Below are 16741 nucleotides of genomic sequence, written 5' to 3' on the forward strand. Positions count from 1 at the left end.
ATATTCCATTGAAAATGTAGCACAACAGCTGCCGTAAAATTCTCAGCATTTTTTGACACCATCACCTCGTGGCTTTCTGCTCTGTCCCTTGCAGTGTGTTTTACAAATGCTCCAAGTAAATGAGCTAATATAATTCCAGTAACACCTAGGAAATACAAGGTGAAAGGAGTTTAAAGAGAAAGCTGCAACGTAGTTCATGCAGGTGCTCTGAGCACAGAACGCTGGGAGCTGGCGGCAGAGGCTCGGCCCCCCGCGGAACGCTGCTGACATAACCTCTCCTCTCTGGCGGCAGTTGCCCTTGGGCTGGTGCCCACTGCAAAGAGCACAGCTCTCCCAAGAGGGACAGCAGGGACCAGCTCGACACACACGGCCTCTAACCAGCCTCTGGGGACAAATGCTGCACTTCTGGCCTCGAGCCCTCTGGCTTGTTTTTTTTTTTTTTTTGAGTTTGGAACTCTGACCTTTGTACGAAGCTCGACTCTCTGCCCAGAAAAACAGGAAGGTTACTCACCAGGAAGCTATGGAAATGAAACGTAAAAAGTGGGTTACTATTTCTCCATCAGCAAAGCTACGTCTCGGACATTATCAAGACTGATGCCGTCACGATGCCCCAACACGGCTGCTCCCTCAGACGCGTTCTGTATCCGTGGTACCTGAGCCAGTGATTGCTCACGACCTACACTGTGGTGCGAGGCTCAGGAAGGCTCTTTCTAGCTCCTCACGCCTCTCCCCTGCCTGGGATGTCTGAGCAGCGCTGGCCTTCGGTGTCCCCAAACTCTCTCTAGATAGAAGGACTCATCCCTCGTCGGGGTGGTGTGACCCTGGGGACAGGGCTCCTGGCCTCAGCTGTGGGGAGGAGGTGGGAGCAGACAATGAAGCAAGTGGAGAAAAAAACAAATAGAAAAAGGGCTACGTCTGGCGTGGGTGCTTGAAGCTACCCCAAACCCTAACTTCCATCCCTGTATGCCGCTGGAGACTATAAGGTGTCTTTGGAATGAACTTCATTTTATACATATGCATATAAAATGGCAAATGGCGCCCCATTTGGGAAGGCTGGCTGTCACCAAGAAGCACTCAAATGTCGACACGGCAGCCTGCCCTGGCACACTGGTTCCCAATAGTTTGGCACTGGGGCAGTATTGCAGCTATCACATTTATAAACCTCAACGAGATACCGTTCTATGATGAAACCCCTGCCTGACATGTGATCTGAATATTCCATTTATAATGCAGCACCGCCGTTGTCATAAAATTTCTACCTATCTATAGCTTTACGAGCAGAGGTCGCAAGCTGGTTCACACTGGCTGAATCCCACCTGTGTCTAAAACAACAGATGTGTGTTTGAGCCACCCAGGGTTCCAGTTTTAATTAGCCGCTCAGAACATGTCATATACAAACCTGGATTCTCTTGAAGAACTGGAGACCTGGCAGCACGGGACGCTCCCTCGTGCTCGGTGATTATCCACGGGTGCTGAGGAACGGCACTGCCTCCTCCGCCAGGGCCTGCCCTCACCAGCTCCCCGATCCTCCCTGGTCCCGTGTCACCACACTGAGGCCTGCTATCAGCGGTCCGTTATATATGGGACCTGTGACTCATTTCACTCATTTACGCTCCTGCAGGCATCGAGGCTCACAGCCCCTGCCTTTAAATATTCACCATCAGTATCCACTTTAACCAAATATCAGGGTAAGAGAACACTTTGAACCCTTTTATGCTTTACATTCTTTGGAATTCGTTCTGTTTGGATATGACCTATAAGTTTCTTTGGGATGAAATTTTATGTGGGAGAAGGAAACAGCCGGAGGAGGAAAACAGGACCGACACCCCCTGTATGTCACCGTTTGTGAACTGTAATCGCAGTACAGGAGCTAGGTGTGTGTATGTGTGTGTACGTGTGCTTCACGTGCGAGAAGGGGAGCTCCAGGGAGTCCTAACGAGCCTGAGCAAGAGGAAGATTCAACAAGGAAGTAGGCAGTTATATAGACTGAATCGGCTGTTACATGTATCCCTCAAAAAGCCCAAATGCAGGTGGCTAGAGAAACAGAAAAAATGAAAAGTTGTGACTTGGAACATACGGAAGGTACTTAGAGAAAGGAATGTCCATGCAAAGCTGAGAAGTCTGGTAAGGAAAGAGTAGTAGGGACAGAGGGGAGAAGAAAGGGGGAAGTCAGGAGGAGAGAGGGAGAACAAGGGAGGAGGAAGGCAAATGAACCTGGGACAGAAGGCAAACACAGATGCCCAATGGGAAGAAAAGCAAGAGCGGACCTTTTCTGAAGATCCAGAGCAAAAATTAAGGTGCTGATATGGTAACTTAATTACACCCAAACGAACGCCCAAGTTAAGGCCAAAATGACCTCCTGCCGTCGGAGGCGCACAGACCTCCTTTCTAATGAAACTACTGCACTCAGAACCTCGCCCGCCTTGCAAACCAATTTCTTATGTCAAAATCAACCGTGTCCTTTTGTGGGATATTTCCAGTTTCCATTCTCTAAGTGGTAACAGACATAAAGTGTCAACAGCTTGCAAAGGAAGGTGATTACGGAATCTGGTCTGACGGGAAACCTCGCTAAAGGAAAGGAGGCTGCAGCCATCTTGTTGGTGCCTCACCTCGAATTTCTGCCTGAGTTCCACGTTTCCTTCTTCATCCCCTTCTGGGATGGGCACATTGTAGTACTCACCCTCTTCTTGGTTAAGCAGCTTGTACCTTTTGGAGACACGGGAGAGGAGGAGAGTCAGGAGAGTGAGCTGGCACCGCCCCACGCGCAGCTCCTGTACCTTACTCTGTAGCCCCGCTCTTTCTGAAATGCACCCCATGGGGAGACCACGGCCAGGTAACTTCACACGCAATGGGCATTTGAGACTTAACCCAGCTTGTTTTCCTGAATCTCTAGATGCGCTGACATTTTGAGACTGCTGACCTTTGGCTGACACAGAGGTAAGGAACGACCTTGCGCTTCCTTACCATCCGCTGGCCGGCATCTTCATCAGCTCCGAAACGCCAAAGGAAAGGGATCCCATGAAGTCGTTCCTTGTTGTTCGATCCCAGTCCCAGATTTCTACAGACAGTCGTCGGTCTTTATCTGAAGGTTTTAATTTGCTACAAAAGAACACACACACACACACATACACACACACACAAGGTTACCTTGATCATGGTTTCTTGGGACATACCCCATGCTCATGGTCTGAGCCTGAGATTAAAAAGAATAAAGTATATGCAATTCTCTTCCTGTGACTCTCCACTGCCAACAGAGGAGCAGCCCCCTGGCAACCAAAGCTCTAGACTAGGGCTGAGCACACTCTGACCCCCAGGACCAAATCTGGCCTACTGCTTGTTTTTGTAAATAAAGTTTTATTGGGACACCGCCACAGTCATTTGTTTACATATTGTCTATGGCGGTTTTGACTCTAGAACAGCAGAGTTGTGTACCTCCAACAGAGACTGTAAGACCCATTGAATCTAAAATATTTGTTATCTGGCCCTTTACAGAGCAGAGCTTGCCAGGCTGTTCTATACAGCAGAGAGCTACCTGTTTGGTTGTCCACAGACAAACTGCTTCCTCTGCTCTGGTCTCCAAAGAGGACCCCTCGCTTGTGCTCAGCTGCAGCCAGTGCTTTCTCACCCCTGACTTAATTATGCCATTCCTGCCTCCTTCTACCCACTTCCTTCTTTCCCTTCTACCATCTCTACCTCTGAAATCCTAGCACTCCTTCAAGGCTGACTTTAAATGCCACCTCCTCCAAGAAGTCTTCCCTGCTTGAAGATACAGATGATCTTCCCATTTCAGTGGCAAAGGCACCTTTTATGCTACTCATTTATTCCATGTTTTATAAATTATTGTTGAAATCCTTACATCATCCCCTAACCCTCAAAAGACCCTAAGTTCATCGAGGTGGGACACACCTTACATGTTTTTATATCATCTGCAACGTAACAGGATTTTTGTACAGAGTAGGTATTGATAAGAATTTGGGGCCGTCATTATGTAACTCTTGGTAAACCAAGTTATTGTCACCTCAAACAGGGGTGACAACTCAGCTACTTCCTGAGCAGCAGTCTGAGAAAGTCTTAGGAATGAAGCAATGTTGAAAGATATTTAAAACAAGCCTAGCTCATTACCGCTACCAACAAGGTGGGCAGTTTTGTGGTGTGTAGGGAGGGAATTCAGTCAAGACGACCAAACTTACAACGTAAATGACTCGTTCCACTGGGGGTTTAGCGTGGAGCGGATGGTTTTGGTTTTTTGTTTGCTTTCATTCTTGGGATCAGGAATAAGTTTCAGCTTCACGTAAGGATCTGAGAGTCCATTGGGATCCATAGGGATTAGATTTTTTGCATCTCGTACTGTAGAGAGAGAAGGAAAAAGGTTCGCATGTTACAAAAAGAGAACTGAGCCATCCTGCCTGGTGTCAGTACTCAGGTGAATGAAAGAGACGTCCCTGTTTAAGGGGAGGGGAGGGGAGGGTCAGAAGTCCCTGACCCTCAACATGAGAAACGCCACCCACTGCCACCCCTGCCGAAGATAATGGGCGTCGTATGGGCCTGTGTGGTCAAGCCCAGAGACTCAGCGCTGACCTAGACCAGAAGCACCTGTGACACCGGGGCGCCTGCTAGAAACGCAGAAACCTGAGTCCCACCCCAAACTTGCTGGAGCAGAATCTGCGTTTTAAGATCCCCGGGTACCATTCGCAGCCCTTCCCCAGGAGAACTGGTGCACCCTCACCTCCCCCCCGCCCAGCAACCAGCTGAACTGGACATGGCGTTGCACATGTACTTAAGCTCATAGAAGGAGTCACCTTTTTTCTTTGTGATTTCCAACCTGGCTGCACACTGGAAACACTTGGGAGGGGGGTTCAAAGTTCTGATGCTCAGAACTAGACTGTCTGAGGGGTGTGGCCCAAGCATTGGTTTTTCAAAGCTCCCCAGGTGACTCCATTGTGCGGCAGGGCAAGAGCCATTGGTGTGTGGAGCTGTGCGCAGAACATGCTGGACCGGTGTGCTACGGCCTTGCTATGCAATGTGCAGGTCCACGGACAAGCAGCACCTGGGACATCACCCAGGCGCTCATCAGACATGTAGACAGGCCCCACCCCAAAATTATGAACTCAGAATCCTCACTTTAACAGACCCCCACGTGACTCCAATGCACATTCTAGATGGAGAAGTACCTGTACGGAAATCCCAAATGATGAGGAAAGGCCACTTCACTCACAGAGGGAGGCATACTCAGTCTTATTACAGTGGGTGTGGCTAAAGACATCGCACACCAATGAAACCAGTCATTATCTATCGCTGTGGTGAGAAGGAAAAAGGCCTGAGTCTGCCGACCCCAAATGTCTTTCTCACCATCTTGCAATGGCATCTTCCCCAACGTGGCTGACATTTTCCCCATCAGGGTCCCTCACTAGCCAGACACCATGGTCCACATCTCATCGGGATCGGGCTCTCTAGCCCAGCGTCTCCCACAGTGGTCCCTGGACCAGCAGCATGGACATCACTGAGTCAGAACTCGGGGGCGGGGGTGGGGTCCAGCCAGCTGTGTCCACCAGGCCCTCAGGGGTTCGGATACACCCGGACGTTGGAGAGCCACTGCTCTAGCCTATTAGTATAGATCATGAGCACAGTTTATTTGATTGCTAAAATTATGACTTTCAGAAGAATCTTAGAAGATGCTGGAATTGCCAGTGGACAGGGATCGAGGAAGGGAAGAAAGGTGCAAAAGATGTTGGGTCTCTGGGCACAAACGAGGGGCAGGGTGTAGCCCTAAGAGCAGAAGTCACAAATGAGCATTGTCCACACTCATCTGGGGACACACGGAGTGTGATGTCTGCTAGCCCACAGGCTGATATCCTCCACGCCTGGAAGCCTCAGGCGGGAAGGTGAAGGGGGTGGGGCCTATTTAAATAGTCTGCGCGGGCAGGGGGCTGGCTCAGGTCTTCCAGCCACAGAGAAGCTGAGCATATGTTCCTCACAGTCCATTAATGCCTTCCAGGAATTCTTCCCATAAGACAATATCTACCCTCATCCAGCGGGGAGTGGATAGAACAAGCAAGCACGACGGGCTTTGCAGCTCAGCAGATCTGCTTTCAAATCCTGTCTCCTCCACCCCAAGTACCAGGACACTTCAGTTCGTGAGCCTGTTTCTTTATCTAGAAGAATGAACAGGGGCACATTTCCAGCGGTACAGGATTGTTGGGAGAATTACATGAAATTATGTACTAGGTGCTTTGCACCGTTGGTGGCTCAGAAAATGGAGGAGGAAAAAAGGACTCCATGACGCGAGCGCCTCCTGTGCCCCAGGCACGGTGTGTTGGGCTCATGCCCACCACCCACCGTTTCTAACTCTTTAGTGAGGTAGGTGGTCTCCAGAGGACCCGGCTTCCTGAGAATCCCCCCGACTCACGCAGCAGGTTTCTAATGCAATGCAGACGGTCTCGTCTCCTACAACAGCAACCCAAGTATCACAAAAGATTAAAAATTTGAGCATAAAAATAAAGCTCTCCCACAAGGAATGGAAATGAGCCAACGCTCTCTCTCCAATTGAGCACTGAAATGAGAATCAGATACTTTTTAAAAGGCAGAAAAAGCCCCGGAATGCCTAACACGGAGGCTACATCCCAGATAAGCTAATGAGGAACCATCAAGGCTGCCAACAGTTCTGCCAGTTGCAGAATAATTGTGGGCGCGGGCTTCATCATCTTCAATTTATAGCCCTGACAGCCAGCACACACAAAGTCACTTAAGGCTGATCTCTTCTGAATGGTGATGAGTTAAAACATCCAGGGGATTTAAAGCTGTGGGCTGCCTACGGAGATGCTATCATTTACGTTGGAAATTTAAAGAAGTTATCAATTCCAAATGTCACTGAAGTTGACAGCGAGTCCAAATTTCAATTTCTTATTGCATGGAGAACAGTCCGCCTGATGGGTGACTCACTGCATGTCTGAATCAGGACTGGGTGTGACGAACTTGGAGTCCCATCTGCTCAGAAAGTGGGCTCTGGGGCCAGGATGCCTGCATTTGAATTCTGGCTTTCCCACTTCATGGTTGTATAACTCTGGACAAGATACTTAACCTCCCTGTGCCTCAGTTTCTTCATCTGGAAAATTGTACCTTGCTGTAAGGATTATACCGGAGGTGCCAAAAAATATATATACAAATGGACACTTTGGTCAACGTTGCTCAAGCAGCAGTTCGCCATAATCAGAAATGTCTGGATGCTGATGGTAACCACTTTGAGCACCTCCTGTAATTGCAAAAGTCAAACGTGACTTGTATTCATCTTCTGTTATCGGTATATATTGAGTATTATAATTTTAACACAGTTTTCCTTTCTTAAAACGTGTATACATTTGTTTTGGCACCCTCTATATACTAGGTGTGATAAAAAATATGGTGAATTTTAAATAAAAAAATTTATTACAGTAAAAGACACATTGTCATTAATCCCCGTTAAAATACTCCCCCTTGCTTCGAACACACTTATCCTATCGTTCTTGCCACTTTCTAAAGCAGTTCTGGAAGTCCTCTTTCATGGTGTCTTTAGTTGCGTTGTCGTGGCTGCCTCCATGTCCTGAATAGATTCAAAACATTTTCCTTTCATGGTCATTTGGACTTTGGGGAAGAGCCAGAAGTCACACAGTGCCAGATCCGGTGAATAAGGTGGATGAGGACACACCATAATGTTTTTGACAGAAATTGCTGTACCAGAAGCGATGTGTGACATGGAGTGCTGTCATGATGGAGGATGAAGTAAAGACACTCACAAAAGACGACTTCCAGAACTGCTTCAGAAAGTGGCAAGAACGATGGGATAGTGTGTTTGAAGCGAGGGGGAGTATTTTGAGGGGGATTAATGGCAATGTGTCTTTTACTGTAATAAATTTAAAAAATTTAAACATTCACCTTATTTGTTGATCACAGCTCACAGGTTCATACATGCAAAGTGCTGAGAACAGTGACAGGCACACAGTCAGAGCCAACAATGATTGTGATCCTTGCCGTTAATACAAGTTCCTGGCAGAGAACACAGCCCGAAGGCTTAGATGTTCTAAAACTGGACCGACAGCTTATGGATTGCCAAGCAAATGCCGTGAATAACAGTACAATGTGGACATTTTCTAATGTGGTTGCAGCTGCAGGGTGCCAGCCATATCTTACACTAAGAAGCAGTGTGGGGTGTCACTGACAGGAGTGGGTGTAGGGAAGCTGGAAGAGGCTAAGCTCAGAAAGAGAAAGAAGAGCAAAGCAAGGGGGTGAGGGATGAGAAGAAGGGCTAGAGGCAGGTGAGAGAAAGAGGGGAAAACACAACGGCGACGTGAGGTCAGAGGTGGTGAGGACGCTGCCCCATGCACAGGAGCCACTGGGCAGTGGGTCTCCACCTCAGCTGCACCGGAACACCTGGGATGTTTTAGTGAACACTGACACCTGTGCACCCTGCGCCCCCCGCCCCCCAACCCTGAGAGTCTGATTTAATTGGTCTGGACCGAGGCCCAGGCATTAGCATCTGCTAAGCTTCCCAGTTGCGTATTATGTGATGCCATTCTATGCACCTGGCAGACGCTGTCAAAGTGTGGTCCCTGGACTGGTCTCAGTGGCATCATGAGAGGACTCAGACCATTATTCATGTTAAAAACACACAAAAAAGCCTACTCTGTTTTTAACAGTCAACCTTTAAAAATGTATCACTCAAAATTGATCACTATGGTAAATGGAAAACCAAGATTGCCTGCCATAAATAGAAAGTAACCATAAAAGTCAATACGATGAACGTGCACGTATTTTCATTGCATTTACTTTTATGGTAATAAAAATCAGCTGATACAGTTACCTGAGACCTGCTCTTCTTAGTTACAAAGGGGAAATTAAGAAGCATGAGAGTGCTAAGGATATTCCAGCCCCAGAGAGTTTTTCTCTAGGTTACAACCAAGATAGAAAGAAAATTGAAAAGGGAATAATTTTCTCACCATGTAATTTAATGCTTCTTAATGTCAGTTCAGTACCTTCAGAAAGCATCTCAAGTGTGACCGAAAGTCATATCGCCCATGGGTGGCCCCGCCCCACATGGGGGAAGTAGGTCGGGGCACAGCACTTCTGAGACAGTAGGCTGTGGAATATTTCACAGTCTGTGAGTACCAGTCGGTCCAAGAACAGACCCAGCACAGGTCCCATGGCTCATTTCCTGTCTCTTATCTTCTGCAAGAACCAGACTGCTTTGACCCACAGAATTAAGACAGAAAAAAAAAAAAAAGAAAATATGCTACTTTGATAAATAAACCAGGAGAATGAGACTTGCTTTTCTGCAAAGCTCTATTATGCCAACGCAAATCCTGTAAGGTAGCTGGTGTCTAAACACAGCAGCACGGAAGCAGCACATTGCACACGCTCACGCGGCTGTAGCAGCATTAATTATGCTCCCTGGGGTCAGTGCCAGTGGGCCCAGAGCCCCACAGTGGAACGCACGTGGCAGGAATGCTTTCCCCTCACGTCTCATTAGCAGTCCTGCAGCCTCTGTGAGGACACATCTGCTGAAGAAATGTGTCTGGGCCATGGAAGTCGCCATTTCAGAATGAAAGTCTGTCCTGTGATTCCAGAACTTGAAATCTGTTCAAGTGCCTGTTTTGAGATCAGCTGTCAAGCCCAACACTGAGAAGAACCAGCCTGGTTGAAAGGTTACAGAACTTCCTGATAACGTAAGATAATCATTTCTGGACAAAATCCACTCAAATGGCATGATAAAGCCGGAGCAGTGAGTCTGGTGCCGCAGAGGTACCTGGCAGAGGCGGTGAGGTGAGCCCAGAGCATGGGACCTGTGAGTGAGGCTGTAGGCACCTGGACCGTCTCATGGTCAGCCCAGGGCACTGGGCAGCCTAGCCAGGCGTCTGAGTCGACATCACAGGCACCCCACGGCAAGCAGGACAGCAGGCATTTAGGAATGAAGCCGGGGGTTTGCCGAGGGCCTGCTGATGGGGGAAGAGGAGTGTGGATGCAGGAAGACGCGAGCACCACGCTTTCTCGGGAAGCAGCAAGCCAGACCCTCGAAAACTTTGCAGTCGAGTGACTGTCCCACGTGCATCAGAGGATACAGAGTGACAGGTCAGCGGTCCTCAGAGAGAGGCTGCAGATGGTGGCTGACTTCTCAGGGCGCAGCACGACGGAGCGGCGAGGAGCTGGGTTCAAATCCTTGCTCTACCACTTATTAGTTGTCTCACTTTGGACAAGTGACCCCACTTCTCAGTTTGTTCATCTGTGAAATAGGAACAGTAACTGTGCCGGCCTCAGCGGGTTGCTGTGAAGGCTAAAGGAGTTAACGTATGTAACGCATTCAGAAGAGGACCTGGAGCAAACTTCGCGTTGCGTAGCATTTACTGTATAACTAACAGTCACGCCAATAAGTGTTCGCTATCTTTATGAACCATCGTTATCACCACCAGCACCACCCTCACCCAGTCCTCCTGTCCAGTCCAGGAGGCAGGGTGCTTCCTCAGGTAAAGAAACCTCGTATACTAGAGTTACAGTTCACAGAGTACTGGAATTTCCAGACCTCAGGATTAAGCTGCAGGTCAACAGGCAGCTCCTCATTGTTTCAAAACAGTTTGGGATTAAAAAAAAAAAGAAGAAGAAAAATCAATGCAATTCTTGATCCATTCAGAGAATGGTCCAGATGGTCTCATAATCCAGAGAACACATGCAACGTCAACGATGACGTGTAATAAAATAACCTCCCGTGGGCTCAGCACCTAACGTAAAAACTCGACCAGGGCTGAACACCGCTGAACCCCCATGTTCCCCATCCCATGTCCCTGTGGACTTTTAACCTCCTTCTTTGGGTCCTCTGGCTGGGCACCGGGCCAGTGGAGGCGCTGACGCATTCTTCCATGACACACAGACTGAAGGCTTCGTGGAGGACACCGCTGCATCCCCTTTGCCTGCAGACTGGGCATGTCTGCAATGACCCGCAGTAACCCTGCCCATCACAGGGTTCCTACCTCCACAGGGACATCAGGGACGCACAAATGTCAAGTGCCTCCAATTTCAAGGACAGTACGGCCCTCCAGATGATCTGTTTTGCATTAGAAAGTAATTTTCCATTTTCATGCCTTTTCCCTTCTTCTAAGAGCACCTCTGTTCATGATTTCGGTTTAAAAGCCAACAGCAGGAACAAAGGCTCCAAATGGGGGCTCGCTGCACAGGTCGGGATTGTTCAGTGTTCTGACCCAGTGACCCCCACCCCCCTCCATCCTTGCTCAAGAGTAAACAAGATGCTGTCATCCTACTCCACGTCGGGCAAGAGCAAAATGTATGTTTTCTGACACTGCTGAAAACAACAACCCACCCCCCACACACAAACACAAACTCGTCTTTGTTTGAAGTTACCAACAGCAAAAGAAATGTGAGTGCAAAAATGCTGGGGGGGACCAGGTAAGAGCAGACAATGAGCGAGGGTTTAGTGTCTGTGGTCAAAGGGACCTGGTGTCATTTAACATCAGTGTGGGGACAGAGCCAGGAGTGCAGTTTCCAGGCTCTCGGCCTCACATGGGAAGGTGATGGCTCAGGTAGTAAATGGCCATCAACTGTGATTAGATGGCCATTGGCTGTGGCTAGTTGGCCGTCAGCTGTAGCCGGTTAGCCAATCGGCCACTGATATAACTGCCGCGGCTGCGCTGGTTGGTGAGTCGCGTTGAGGGGAGTCGGTCAGCGGGACTATAGTGGTGTGACTCCCCTACCTATGGCTCCGTAGGTGTTCCTTTTTGGCCTCACCATGTCCTGCGTTCTTATGTGGGGAGCAGGAGCTGAGGACGCCCCGCATGACACATGGCACAGCGAGCAGGGTCCCCCGCATGACAATCAGGCAACTGAGTGATGAGGGCTTCTCATACACCACGGCTTAGGGCAAACCCAGAGAGTTACTTTTGATAATTATCAGACCGCCATGACATCTTCTTTCAAAGAACGTTTGACCCATAAGTTAGTTTCTTTTCAAACTGCATCACATTTGGATATGTGTAATGCCAGAGAAACTTTATGGGCTATTTCCAAGAATTTGCCTTGTGAGAGAAGGCAGAGCTGGGTGTGTGTATGTGCTCTCTCAGTTCTCCGTTGAAAATGGCTGATTTGGATCACGGGGCAGGGGGCTGTAGTCCAGGTCCTTACTCTGTAGTAGCCAGGAAGCTAATGGTCATGATGGTGATGGTGGTGGTGATGGAGGAATGGCGAGGGACAGCATTTCTGGAGTGGTTATTACGTGGCAGGCACTGTTTCAAGTTCTTTACAAAAACGAGGGAGATACTATTCCCAGGCCCACTTGCAGATGGGGGTCTTGAAGCAGTGAGAGGTGTTATTCCCTGCTCGCCACACAAAGCTAACAGGTGGCCAACCCGGGGCTAGTGTGCAACTGTATAAGACCCAGCTTTTGCTTGTTACTGGATAAAAATGACTTGAACATATCTCGTTCTAGGTAGTAAAATGGGTCTTAGCTAGGAGGGGGTGTAGGGAAGTTTGTCCAGGAGAATGGGGAGGAAGGGAAGAGACCACACACCCTCCCCTGGAGGGACGAGAGACTGCAGAGCACACACCTGGGCTGAGCTGTGGGTGTGCCCCGGGGGAGGTCAGGGAGGAAGGTGCAGTGCATACAACCACATTTCTGCTTCAGTGCCTTGACCGTAGTTAGCTAAGAGGGCCATGGCACCAGATTTGAAGATGTGAGTGTAGTAGGTTTTGGGGTGCAAATTCTAAAATCACTTAGCACATTGGGCTGTTTTGGTCACTAAGTGTTCGCTGCAGCTGGGCCTCTGGAACATGCTGATATCTGCCTAAGAACCAACGAGTTAGTGCCTGAACCGAGTAAGACCACGATGTCACTAAGACACAGGGCCCAAGAACGGCTAGTGGCCATAATGCCAAAGAGGCCACAGAAGAGGCTCTGCCCGTTCACACCCAGGAAGGGTGCTCTGAGCGCACTCTCCCTGTCTCCGCTCTCTGCTGAAGATGCCGATTCGAGGACAAACGGAGTACGGAAGAATGAGAGAGAGAAGAATGTGGTGGGTGTAAAGTGAGCTGGGTGAATTTGTGCTCACGTGGAGATTTTTGCAGATCACAAAACAAACATTGAAACCAGGGAAAATGACATTCCACAAAGTAGTACGAATGGATCCAAAACAATGTTTGTTTCCCCCACATTAATGCTCAAAATATCAATCATGTGCATACCACAAGAAGCCTGTTGCTTGGGGCTGTATTTTTTTTTTTTTGGTCCAAAAAGCATTCTCTATCCCCGTGTGGGAGTGAAATGAATGGAGTGGGGGAAAGGCTGGGTGCACAAAATGTTTGGCCCCTGCCAGATGAATTAGTGCCTGTTGGCTGAGGCAGGCTTCTCCACCAGCACCTGGCATGTGCTGGGGGAACAGCCTGCCTCCGTTGATATTCTTGGAACTGCCTGCAACTTTTCAAGTAAGATCACATTTACAGATTGCAGGGATCAGGACCGGACCCCTGGGTGGTCATGATGCAGCCAGCTGCCATTAAGGAGTTTCCTTTTTTGAGGTGATGCAAAACGAAAATGATCTGGAATTAGACATGGGGTGATGGTGGCACAATCTTGGGAAAATGCTGGAAACCACTGGATTGTACACCAGAGGAGGGTGAGTTCTAGGATGTGTGGATTAGATCTCCATACACAGAACTGGTACATTTATTGCCAGATGTCCACGTGCGTGCCTACACCTGCTCACTGAATCCTCACAATTTGTCCTGTGAGATTCACACCGATGCCCATTTTCCAGACGAGGGAACTGAGGCCCAGAGATGTCCAGTAATGACCTCAAGGTCAGGCACTTAGTAAGCAGCGGGGTCAAGAGTGCAGCTGAGTCCTGACTGGGGGGCCTGAGCATTAATTCTCCTCCATCCTCCCCAGGCGGCCTCTGCTTCCAGGCAGAGCTGTCCGTGTGGAACAGGCGTAGCAAACTTTCTACAGGAGCAGACTGTAAATATATTAGACTCCGCAGGCCACAAAGCCTCCATGCAAATTCTCAAGTCTGCTGTTAAAGAAGTCACAGACAGTATGTAAACAAATGCACATACTGTGTTTCAATAAAACTTTATTTTTTTTTTAAAAAGCAGGCGGTGAGCCAGATCTGGCCTTCAGGCCATGCTCGACTGATCCCCACCACAACAACACTTGAGGACAAACGGACAGGGGACAGGGGCACCTACTTCCTGGATACAACTCTGCTTCCTTCCGGTTCCCTCTGCTCTGATCTGAGCCTCTTGAACTCTGACCTGTCCTAAAGCTTGGGGGGAATCCTGGGCTGGGGTTGAGGAGGCAGGGTGTATCTTCTAACAGGAACTGGAATCCACCCTTGTCCTTTCTCTTTGTCTCCTGTCTCAGCAGAACCTTCGGAAGCCGACATCTTTCATAGGGATGTATGGCGGCTTCTTTTCCCCAGGCGGCCTTAGGCTTTTTTGGGAGCAGCAGTCTGCACTCCTAGACAAACCTGATCCACTGCCTCCTCCCTGAAACATCCTATCTGGCCAAGACCTGCTGCAATCTGCCAACCCCATCTCCCTCTGTCACCCATCGCAGCCCCACCCAGGGACCAAGCGCCAACCGTGAGCATGATAAGGCATCAATGGGACCGTTTTTGAATTATGCAACAGCTGCTCTGGAAATCGGAATTTGAAGGAATGTGTACCCAGTAGCACCGGGATGCAAAAAAGCTGACCTGTTGGAGGAGAGCGGGCGTGGGAGTGGTGCATCCGCTCTCTGCTTCCTCCAGCTGTGCTTTCCTGAGCTCAGGGCTTCTCCTGTCAAGAAAGCCACCCTCCTAACAGCCGAGGTGCTCAGTTCAGGAGCATCTCAAGGGGCCCATGGGCTGGACCGTATAGAAAAAGGGAAAAAACCTTCGGCATCCCCAGATCCGAGCAATGGTAAAATGCAGCCACACCACAAGCTCTCATGTTTCCTCTAGATGACACTTTCCTGGTCACGTGACTAGGAAGAACACCCTGTTCTCAATGTTTGTTTTCGTCTCACTTTGGGCCTCTTCGGATGCTGCTGCAAGGGAGGAAATGTGTCTGATGAACTGCCAGTTCCCTCACGTCGCCACGAGTCAGTTCTGTACCAGCACTCCAAATGGCGATGGGGAAGCTAGAGGAGTGACAGATTGCTTCAGGAACAGGGTTTACTGAACGCCCTTCCTACGAGAGGTTTCGGGGGCGGTCCAGCTGCCTAGCGATAGGCAAGGTTCCGGGATTAGGGGATCTGACGTGGAGTCTCTCAAGCCATCAGACACAAGGCCTGGCAGAGGCGGGGCGTATCACAGGTGATGGCAGGCAAGTCATCTGAGGCCCCAGGGAGGGACCAGACCAGGGAGGCCACAGGCCATCAGGTCAGTACTACTGCAGGACACCACAGAAGAAGGGCCTGAGGAAGGCGCCAGCTGGCACAGGGGGCGGGCACACAGAGGTCCGACTCCCACGTGCCATTCCTGATGCACACGGGCTTTAACTCTGGGAGATGGGTCCACCCTAACAATCTTCCGGCCAGATTATTTCTTCTCTTTCAGCCATCAACCCCTTTAACACAACGTGACAGTTTTTATGACAATTTGAGGGCATCCCTGAGCCCTGGGTTGAGGACCTTTGCATGCCTTAGAGGCCAGCCCTCCAAGGACTGAGGGATCACCCTCCTTTCTCCACGCACTTCCAGGACCTGCGTGCAAAGGGACAAGCAGCTTTCCTCTAGGCGGACTCCTGCTTTGGCTGGGGATGGGAGAGCTCTGGGAACTGGGAGAGGTGCTGGCGATTGGGGCCGAGAACCGGCTGGGAATAGCTCTTGGGTGGGAGGTTACGTAAGGTGGACCCCCGTGGCAGCTGCGGCACATTTCTCCATTAGCCTGAAGAAGGGTGCGTATGAGTGGGTGCCTACTAGCGGTGGAGCTCAGACTGGCAAAATTAACAAGGAAGTATTGAGAGGGTAGGTGAACACTGATCATGAACCCATGAGGCTGATTCAATAGAATTGTTTAGCTAGAAGAAACAAAAAGTCACATTCATCTCACACAAACAAATTATAATGGAGAGATTTTCAGTCACAGCTTGAGGGACTCAGTACATCTGAGGCCCCCAATATAGAAAAAAGGCCAATAGCCTGCCTTCTCTAATATTTTTATTTTTTAACTTTTTTTTTTAAAGGAGGGTGCAGCTCACAGTGACCCATGTGGGGATCAAACTGGCAACCATTGGTGCTACGGGCATCACGCTCTAACCAGCTGAGCTAACCGGCTGCCCCAAACGTTCTCTATCATTTACTTTAACATTTCTATCTAAATTTTAGGGATGCTCCATACTCCGGCCCACCTACTGCATGGTGGCACGACTTAGGAGCTGGCATTGGTTCTGACTGGTTGATTGTTCAGTGTGTTAAATATTTAACCACACCCAACCTATCGCATTGACTACATAACCTCAAAGAGCCACCCCATACCAGTGAGGCCAGGCTCTTTGCTACTGGTTGCTTTGCACCCACGCTGCCTAGCACAGCACCCTGGTATGTACTCAGTAACTTCCTGCTAAACGCACGAATCTCCGCACTCCTGTGGTCCGTGTTCCTGGGTTCCTGCCGCCCCACCCCTGGGCCGCCGGGAGCACAGCTCTCCCTCGGTCTCAGTGCCCCTGGCCCTTCCTTACCTTGGCACAAGACCCATCTTCTCTGACCTTCCACTCTAGTGCCAGCCCAGCC

The 16741-nt window shown here is 49.5% G+C and overlaps 1 protein-coding gene across 3 annotated transcripts in view; it reads right to left on the minus strand.

Moving 5' to 3' along the window:
• The window catches only part of PRKCA (protein kinase C alpha), a 376168-nt gene that overhangs the window by 71184 nt on the left and 288243 nt on the right, over positions 1-16741 (minus strand). For all 3 annotated transcript variants that reach the window (XM_033089264.1, XM_033089266.1, XM_033089265.1), the window contains 3 exons: positions 4191-4347; positions 2965-3099; positions 2610-2706 (listed from right to left, as the gene is read on the minus strand). In XM_033089264.1, the coding sequence (XP_032945155.1) occupies positions 2610-2706; positions 2965-3099; positions 4191-4347 (389 nt within the window). The remainder of the gene's footprint in view (positions 1-2609; positions 2707-2964; positions 3100-4190; positions 4348-16741) is intronic.

This window comes from Rhinolophus ferrumequinum, chromosome 21 (assembly GCF_004115265.2).
Source record: "Rhinolophus ferrumequinum isolate MPI-CBG mRhiFer1 chromosome 21, mRhiFer1_v1.p, whole genome shotgun sequence".
Taxonomy (NCBI): domain Eukaryota; kingdom Metazoa; phylum Chordata; class Mammalia; order Chiroptera; family Rhinolophidae; genus Rhinolophus; species Rhinolophus ferrumequinum.